The sequence below is a fragment of the Zea mays genome, chromosome 3 (assembly GCF_902167145.1).
Source record: "Zea mays cultivar B73 chromosome 3, Zm-B73-REFERENCE-NAM-5.0, whole genome shotgun sequence".
Classification (NCBI taxonomy): Eukaryota; Viridiplantae; Streptophyta; class Magnoliopsida; order Poales; family Poaceae; genus Zea; species Zea mays.
The window spans coordinates 180,456,478-180,466,025 of NC_050098.1; the positions used below are offsets into that span (position 1 = coordinate 180,456,478).

General features: G+C 52.1%; 2 protein-coding genes across 5 annotated transcripts; one reads left to right on the forward strand and one right to left on the reverse strand.

The window, feature by feature from the left end:
• The first annotated feature begins 294 nt into the window (after positions 1-294).
• On the forward strand, positions 295-3,331 carry LOC100273498 (Omega-hydroxypalmitate O-feruloyl transferase). The gene is made up of 3 exons (NM_001360262.1): positions 295-371; positions 477-947; positions 2,282-3,331. Exons 1-3 carry the CDS (start codon positions 369-371, stop codon positions 3,146-3,148), a joined length of 1,341 nt encoding a protein of 446 aa, NP_001347191.1. The 5' UTR covers positions 295-368; the 3' UTR covers positions 3,149-3,331.
• Positions 3,332-5,293: 1,962 nt separating this feature from the next.
• On the reverse strand, positions 5,294-9,112 carry LOC100191903 (uncharacterized). Of its 4 annotated transcripts, none has more exons than NM_001137327.1 (6): positions 8,646-8,804; positions 7,756-7,821; positions 7,238-7,656; positions 7,012-7,105; positions 6,598-6,730; positions 5,294-6,479 (listed from the first exon to the last, which is right to left on the reverse strand). In NM_001137327.1, exons 3-6 carry the CDS (start codon positions 7,601-7,603, stop codon positions 5,630-5,632), a joined length of 1,443 nt encoding a protein of 480 aa, NP_001130799.1. In that variant the 5' UTR covers positions 7,604-7,656; positions 7,756-7,821; positions 8,646-8,804; the 3' UTR covers positions 5,294-5,629. The 4 variants fall into 4 exon arrangements, with proteins under 4 accessions (NP_001130799.1, XP_008672052.1, XP_035821514.1 ...); XM_008673830.2 differs by lacking the exon at positions 8,646-8,804 and adding an exon at positions 8,936-9,112 and having other exon boundaries at positions 5,309-6,479; XM_035965621.1 differs by having other exon boundaries at positions 5,309-6,479; positions 7,756-7,815; positions 8,646-9,056.
• Between the last annotated feature and the right edge of the window lie 436 nt (positions 9,113-9,548).

The window sequence follows — 9,548 nt, forward strand, 5'->3', positions numbered from 1 at the left end:
CAGGTCTACAGTCACAGAACACGCGATCCTTCTGTTCGGTTGTTTGGAGGCTGTTGAACAACCGGCTGTCAGGTCGTCACAAAGTACCCGGGCGGGCAATAGACGCTCCCTTTTTGCAGATTCTCCGGAACAAGATCACAGACAGATCAACATTGGTAGTTATGCAACCCCTCCAACCGCAACTGTTTTTGCATCAGCCTCTCCTACCTTGTCTAGTACTAGTAGCAAGTTCAAGCAAGCCTCCACGGCTCCACTGCTATATAAACAGTACTGCCCCCAGACCCCTCTCTACTCAAATCACAAACCCCGCTACCTCTTAACTCTTCACACGCACACCGTCTCTCAGTCTCAGACCCACGTCGTCAACCATGGTGAGTCCGTGAGTGACATGCTACGCCAGCTTATAGTTGCTAGCCATGCGCCCAAACGTATGTTGATACATTCCTGCCACCATTTTCTTTGCGCGCGCGATGCAGGTTGCTGACATGAAGGAGAACGGCGGCGCGGTGTTGGCGGCGGGCGAGAAGGCGCCGCAGGTGGTCGTCAAGCGCGGCGAGCCGACGCTGGTGCCGCCGGCGGAGGCGACGCCGACGGGCGGGCAGTACTACCTGTCCAACCTGGACCAGAACATCGCGGTGATCGTGCAGACGGTGTACTGCTACAAGCCCAGCGGCGGCGGCGGCGACGTGGCGGCCGCGCTCCGCGGCGCGCTGGCGCGCGTGCTGGTGCACTACTACCCGCTGGCGGGGCGGCTGGGCGTAAGCCCGGAGATGAAGCTGACCGTGGAGCTGACCGGCGAGGGCGCCGTGTTCGTGGAGGCCGACGCCGCCTGCGAACTCGCCACCGTCGGCGACCTCACCAAGCCCGACCCCGCCGCGCTCGGCCAGCTCGTCTACTCCGTCCCCGGCGCCAAGCACATCCTCGAGATGCCTCCCATGACCGCGCAGGTACATGCATTAACTGCATCTCTTGCACGTTTCCGGTTGAATTGGGCGTGTCCGACGAGGTGGCCGGAAAGGGTTGGCTTGTGCCGTTAATGGCAGGCCTGGCTCCGTGGCCCGTGCGCCATTTTGGTGAAAAGCCCAAGCCCGCGTGGATGCCCGTCGTCCCACTTTTACTGCCGCCGCGTGCAGCGGCAGCAAAGGAACCGTGGAGTTATTGGTTGGAGGTTGACGGGGGGGGTGGGGGAGCTGAAAGATGAATTCAATGAGATGCCCCTTTGGTCTTTGCTAGCATGGGAAATTGAAGACCGGAAATGGAAAATTCGCTGGTGCACCTCCACACCACACCACTCCACCTCACGAGCTGGCCTACGTTTGGAACACGGGCAGGCTCCTCGATTTGTTTCGTGGAATTAACTGCGCTCCAAACCGGTGATAGAGCATCGTCTTGCGAGAAATTGGATGGAAGCATGCGTGTTTTTAGAATTCGTTTCCATAAATAAAATAACCGGTGGCCACTAGAAAAAACGATGAATGCTTTTCTGACCTCTTTCTTATTCCTCTGTGTTTTTTGAGAGAATTATTCCTCTGTGTTGCCTCAAATGAAATTTTTGTTATGTTTTCAATTATTTTTCTTATAAACAGAATAAATTTCATCCATGTTTGAGTCAGTTATTTAAATTTGTCTGGTCCATACTTGGGTTCAGTAATTTAAAACTTGTCGGTTATTAGTCAACCGGCACTCGCATTGGCAAAACCCCCAGAAACATGAAACATGGCTAAATTGTCCTACTGTACACTTGTCTATATACGCATGCCTGTAGTACTCACCTGATCCAGCAACTGCAACCTTTCTCTATGTATAGTGTTTGTTCAAAGTTTTTTCTTTGTCAATAATTTTGTTGATTTCAAGGTGGGGATGGTTATAGCCGACTGTCGACACGTCACACATATAAGTCTGTCTGATTTTTCTGGTTAGACCGAGACCACTCAAGCACTCTGGTTGCCCGCAATGACTTGAAATAGTTTTCCCGGTAGTGTCAGATCACCAACCCTTACCTATAAAATCAAACCAAACCACAGCACCTTCCCTCTTTTGTCTTCTACATGTAGTACTCACCAGCCACCAATGGAGTGATTTTAGTTTTCTACCAACTGAAGTTACAAATAATTAACTATTAGTTCTAGTGTATTCAAACACCACCTAAGTACTACTTGATTCCAGTCAATCGTGCATAGAGCTATTCGAAGTCACAAGACATCTTTTCCAAAAATTTCCTCAGATTTGTCGGTAACCAGTGACGTTAAGTTACTCATTCAGTGGGTTAATTGATGTGCAGGTGACAAGGTTCAAGTGTGGGGGCTTCGCGCTTGGCCTGGCCATGAACCACTGCATGTTCGACGGCATCGGCGCCATGGAGTTCGTCAACTCGTGGGCCGAGACGGCGCGCGGCGTCGCTGAGCTCACCGTGCCGCCGTTCCTGGACCGCGGCGTCCTGAAGGCGCGCGACCCGCCGGTGCACACCTTCCCGCACCACGAGTTCGCCGAGATCCCCGACGTCTCCGACACGGCGGCGCTCTACGGCGCGCAGGAGCTGCAGTACCGCTCCTTCTGCTTCGACCCGGACCGGCTGGAGCGCGTCCGCGGGCTGGCGCTTGCCGACGGCGCCCTCGGCCGCTGCACCACCTTCGAGGCGCTGTCGGGGCTCGTGTGGCGCGCGCGCACCAAGGCGCTCGGGCTGGCGCCCGGGCAGCGCACGAAGCTGCTGTTCGCCGTGGACGGACGGCGCCGGTTCGTGCCGCCGCTCCCGCGGGGCTACTTCGGCAACGGCATCGTGCTGACCAACGCCCTGGCCACGGCCGGCGAGCTGCTGTCCGCGCCCGTGTCGCGCGCAGCCGGGCTGGTGCAGGAGGCCGTGCGGATGGTGACTGACGACTACATGCGGTCGGCGGTGGACTACTTCGAGGCGACGCGGGCCCGGCCGTCGCTGGCGTCCACGCTGCTCATCACCACGTGGTCGCGCCTCGAGTTCCACGGCGCCGACTTCGGGTGGGGCGAGCCCGTCATGTCGGGCCCAGTCACGCTGCCGGAGAAGGAGGTCATCCTCTTCCTCGCACACGGCAAAGAGAGGAAGAGCATCAACGTGCTGCTCGGCCTGCCAGCCACCGCGATGGACGCCTTCCAAGAGCTCGTGGACGAGATATGATTGATTCATCGGTGATATGAGCAGCGATGACGGACAGGGATGGGTTGCTATACATACATATATAATGCAGGGTGTGCCTGCTTTGGTTTATGTACGAACGTGTTAATATTCCTTCTATGTTGGTGTCTAAGTTTAATGAGCATATATGAGAAATTGTTATCGATTGCAATGGTTCTGAGATGGTACACGCATAATGGAAAATAGTGAGGTTTGTTCCTTTTATTGTAGTTGAGGATACGTTACCTTTTACTTTTTATTGGAGAGCGCATTAACATACAATTCAGAATTAATTTTTTTGAAAATGAATAGTAAATTTAATATAAAATATTATTGGAGATGATTCTGTACACATACATCTCGTGCACATGCTAAGAATACAAACCGCGTATCTACCGCCAGCAGCCCAAGACTCCAAGCAAAGTAGCCCACGATGGGCCGTGAACACATCGCGGCCATGGCCATTTCATATGTGGCCCAATAAGCAACACAGTATGCAATAATTCAGTCGAGAACATGCGAAGGGTTGCCGTTAGGGCATGTACTAGCGCTAGCGAGAGACTCCAAGAGACAGCTAGAAGAATGTATGATAGTACAATTATGAACCTCTAAATCATAAATGTAATTAAGACACAATATGTATAGATAGTCGTATAGAGATGAGCTCTTCGTAAAAAGTCCGTTTCTTGATTTTTTTTTCTTCAACTTAGCCTCCTAAAGACCCCTTAAGAAATGCCCAATTTAATTGGGTTGTACTTAAAACGCTGTAGGATGCTGCTACGTCTGGGTTAATAGTTTCACTGCTGAACCATACGTACACGACTCGATGGTCATGGTTGCATGCAGTTTGTGTGTTCAGTATAGCGTCTCAAACTCTGCTGCATACAAGAGCTTCACAAACTCATCCACGACACCGGGCAAGAGGCAACTCTGCTGCGTACCAGTACTATGCCGAGGTAGCCATGTACGGTGCCTTGGCGTCTTTATTACGTAGGAGTATTAGCTAACACCTAACAGAGCAACAACACGTGGCGTCCTGCTTGGGGAGACTCCCATGATTCCATCCCATCATCACCCATCGATGCTTATCTGAACCTGAATATGCACGAAATACTTGCTCCACTGTCCACATCTCCCTCGTCACGCTAGCCAGCGAGGACGTCTGAAACCCACAGCTCCACGTCTGCGACCCCACGTAATGCGCAAGCCCGACGCCAGTTATCACGCGCATTGACACATCATCAGTGAACGGGTCGCGCGCGCCCGACCGCGACGGCGGCGGCACACGTTGCCGACGAGTGGAAGACCAACCGCTCGCTTGCCGTGCCTGCCATGCCACACAAGCTAGCGCTAGCGCACATCGAGCGAGTGGAACGGGACATGTGTTGGCGCCGCGCGCGCACGCTGTCGTCGTTGCGACGCAGATGGCGGCCGCCGGCGCGAGACGATGCCATGGTTGAGGTTGACGCCGTCCCTCTCATCCATCCGTGGTGGAGGCGTGGAGCACCCAGCAGGGCACTACGAGCGACAACCTAGCTAGCTAGCTGCTCGTAGACCAGGCAGCGAAACAAACAATTATTTCTCTGAAGAAAGGTGGTGAACCCGGGCGGGGGCGCGCTGCGGAACGCGGATCTCGCGTTTTGTGGTGCGTTCCAGGTCGGAGCAAATATTCCGCGCGCTCGCCATGTCGCGCTCACGGGTCCAGTCCAGGTCACCTTTCGCTTTCGGTCTGTTCTTTTTTCTCGCCATGCTTCAGCTGTTCCGGCGTCTTCCCCCCGAAACAACTCCAAACAAAAGACAGGGCCACACCGAAAGAGCTCGGCTTTATTCGGGCCGAAAAGGTAGGTTCATGTGAGATGATGCCCGTGCTCCCGTGTCACACACAGCCACTGCTCCCCGTCTAAATCTGAATCTAATGCGCAACGCTGTGAGGGATACGCGTTGTAGGTAATGCAGGCAATGATGATTACATATAGTCGTGCTCATAACCACTGATAAAAGGATGGATGTATGGGTGGGTGGGGTTTGGCACTCGGCGGCGATCCCTTTTGAGGTGAGACAAAGCCGTAAAGCCCTCTTGCTCGCTTCTCAAAAGACACAGGGGCGAAAGACAAGATGCAGTTCACTTCAAACAGTAACCAATCCAGAGACGAGCAAAAAAAATGCACACCGTACCAAACTTTGTTTGCTGCTTTTCTGAAACCATACAAGTCCAATCACGAACGGGAACTTTGTTATCACGCGGCATGCGATGCCACTGCAAGTATATTACAGATCGGGTAACATGTGGTCCAAATGCAACTTTTAATCACTTCTAAGGGAGAGGGCCAACAACAACACATGCGTCCATATATGGGCCACCAAATTCATGGCTACATTAAGCACAAATACAACCAAGGCAACACGAGAGCCAGATGGAAAGAGGTACACTGATGGCCTAATGCAAGCAACCTGATGTTCTCCTTTACCTTTGTTCTTCTCCATTTATTCACAGGCTAACTTTGTATCAAAGCTACTCAGACAAATGGCAAAGGCCTGGAAAGCCGAGAGAGGGTAGCGATAGTCCATCGTGAACATATCCCTTGCCACTTTGCCAAACTGGAGAATCACCTTGTCGGGATCTGACGGGGCAGGCTGAGAGGGGGTTGGCGCACCTGCCGGTGGCGGGGTAGCCGCGGCGATCAGCTGGAAGTTCTTCACCGAGGCAATTGTCACACGGCCACGGAAGTTGAGGCACCAACACTGCAGCTGTTCGTGCCACCTAGGCGGCTTATTACGAAGCACCAGTGGCCTCTCCTTGGTTTCACTCTCCTCGTCGTTGTCCAGTCTGGCGCCAGCAATGCCCGAGAAGCGAGCGCTGCTGCCAGGAACGCCCGCGAAGCGAGCGCTGCTACCAGGAACGCCCGTGAAGCGAGCGCTGCTGCCAGCGATGTCAGAGAAGCGAGCGCTATTGAAATCCATGGATGAGTCCATGATGGACTTGGAGAATGAGGCAGTGCTACGGAACGACTGCGAGAAGGAAGCCGTGCTGCGGAATGAATCCTCCAGGGCTCGAGGTACAATCTGCTCTGGCTGTCCAGGCACTGTGCCACCTGGCTCCACTGATGATGCAGGTATGGAGTGCATGATGCAACGCATCCGCCTAGGACCTCTCGTGCCAAGGACATTTAACTCATACGATACCTGTGCGATGTTGTAACTGACTGAAGGCAGCTTTGGAGAGACTTTTGTGGAGTTGAACCTCCTGCTTGTCCTTCCGGCAGGAGGAACTACAGCCCCATTATAGGGCGGTTGTGTATCATAAATTAAAAATCTTGTGCCAAGGAAGTTAGACCTGCAAATTGGCAAGGCTATACTTGTTAAACTGTCGAACAGACCCCCCCCCTCCCCCACCCACCCACACACAGAAAAAGGGAAAACAAGAAGATATCTTTCAAAAACATACGGTTTACCTTATTTTTCCAATGTAGGTTCTTTTTGATCTTGAGATGTTGCCAGAATCCATTGATATAGTGTACTCGGTGCATGTGGTTTTGCGGTGTCGTTTAGCTGATAAGAGGAATTTCCCACTTTCTGAAGTAACAACTGTGCACAGAAGAAAATGAGTCAACAAATTTGATAAAGTGAAACAAGATAAACAGACCATTGATCATTTAACTGTAAATACTCTCATGAATATGAGATTAAAAGGCCACACAATTTCAGAATTTATGAGGATTACAAGATACGAGATATAATCACAAAATCAAACACTCAAAAAGGAGAAACATATCTGGCTAACAATAATCCCATATGCTCCAATAAAACAGTATAAACTTATGAACATTGCTATTGAATCTTGAAAATGTGCAAATCATGTGACGTACCATTGCTAAGGCACAGGTAGAGATGGTAAGTGGATTTTGACTTATTCCTCTTTATAAAACACTGGACCATTGTATTTCCATCTCGAGGACCAGGCTGTCAAAGAAACAAGCAATATATCAAGGACCAGGGAGATATAGATATCCGCTGCTCAAGGTTTGGAGGCAATTCTCAACATCCGGTTCAAGATTGCTCAAACCGAAGGAGGTTGATTGTTCTTCCCCTTACCTGTTTTAGAGACACAGGGAAGGTGAGCTTGCCACAAAACTCCGGGCTCAACACAATCTCTTTACACATTTCTCTCCATGTCCTACAAACAGCTGCGAAGCAAACGACGTGCTTCCGCGCTGGCCAGGTGCTCTCATCAGCCTCCAGTCTCCGTATGATATCACGGATGAGTTCAGGAGGTAGATTCGCCCATCGACTTTCACGAATTATGGAAGGTGAGTCGTCGAGCACATGTGATGAGCTCTGGGTCTTCCCTTTGTGATGCCCAGTAAGGCCATAAATGCTTGCGAGGGTCACCTCAAAGCTTCTCCTTGACAAGCTGCCGAAGCCATCCCTAACATCACGGACTATGCTACGAAATGACATCTATGGTCACCAATTCCAGATAACAAGGCATACAAAATCCAGGAGACTATGGCCTGACAATGGAAAACAAATAAAGGTTACAAACTACTACATTAGGATTTTAGGAAATTGATTTGATAGAAGATGAACAAGGAACATGTAGCTTGAATTACCTCCTTTGAAATGACAACAACAATAGAAAGCGCATATGCAAAAGAAACAGCCACTACAAGCTGCCCCTGCAAAAGAAAAAAAAAACAAAATAATTAATGAGAGAATGTTTAACATGGATGGAATTGATTGGCATATGGCCGCATCATCACACCTTTTAGTTGATTAAACATAGACATCATAACTACCGGGCATAGCCTAACAAGAAACTAAATCAGGTTCCAAATCCATCATTGGTCGGGATGCAAGCGGAGACCTTTGACTTGACTCCATAACCTATGTTAGGTCCGGAGCGAGCATCACTTTGAACCGAAGAAATCTGTAGCTTAAGCTACACAAACATGGGCACATGTGAGTGCCCAATTCGCATGGGAGCTTCTGGACGTAGCAGCAGAATAAACGCAGTGGTTGATTGACATACATACCATTTCGCCGGGTAAATACCGCCACGTACAGAACCAAACGATACCAGCGTAGAAACTACGACTCTACTACAAGGATCCATTATTTTATTTCGGGAAATGTTTAGTTTGGTACAAACTTGGACACGAAATACGCACGGTAAAAGTGTAGAAATCGAAAGGATTCGCTCGTCAACGGGTCAGGCAATGTAACCAGCGAAGCGAACAGAAGGAAGACTCCGCAAGTAAATAAAAGGGCTAGAAGTCCAGATTCCCCTCCAGAAATCTGCCCTGGACAACACCGTATCCAGCGAATCAGCGCATACGACCTACCGATCTGGCCAGGAACGCCCCCGCCTTCACCGCAGCTCCACTCACCAGTCACCACACACACTGACTGACCAAGCAAATCCTCCAAAACCTAGGGAGATCGAAACCGGACCAAAACCACTCACCACCACGGCACCACCCCTTGTGTAGCGGGAACTCACATTCCTGGAAGCCGGCGCCGCCTCGCCCCACCACCGGGGACACGCGGCCCCCAGATCAGTGCACCCGGCGCGTCCCTCGGGCTGTCCTTCACGGCCACCGCAGGCGCGCGCGCAGCTGGACGCGAGCGGGCCGAGCAGGAGCTGGAGGCGAGGAGAGGGGAGAGAGGCGAGGCAGGGGAGGAGCAAAGGAAGGAAGGGAATGAGGCGGACAGGGGGCCGGGGCCGCTGGGTTTGTTTATCCACCCGGCCCCCGGCGGTGATGGGACTGGGACGGGGTGGGTTGACCGCACCTTTCCGTTCCGTCGCGGTGGGCGGCCCCGTAACGGCGTTCGGATGGACCGGGGACCGGGACGGCAGTCAGGTCAGGTGGCAGCACCGCGCAGCGGCTACTTGCCTTGCCCCGGCGCTCACGCCATGAAAAGCGGGGCTTGCACTGCTCCCGTTTTTATATATATTTTTCCCCCACTGCCTTTCTGCTTTGCCGCCCCGCGCGCCCCACACGCGGCACGGCGGTGGGCCTGGAGGGGTGGCCTCTGGTCTGGTGGGGGGTGGGTGGGCCGGTGCTCGGTGTGGCGCGAGACCGTGCACCGTGCAGGTGCAGCAGCCCTGCACCGTTGAACGAACGGAGGGAGTACATACAGTTCTGGTACCCTGATCTGATCGATCATCTAGCTTGTCCTCAACTCCTGTTAGTACGATCTCAACGGTAATTATTACTCCTGGTAGCATTCGCATTCCCTTTCTTTTTTTTCCCACGCGGTAGAACAAGCTAGGGCAGCAACCAGTCAAACTGTATGATGACACGATACGGCAAGGTGCACAGAAGATCCTCAGAAGCAGCTGGCTCGACCCAAAGGGAGAATCGTTGGCAATCGATTGTTCTATCATCGCGCTACCGCAGTA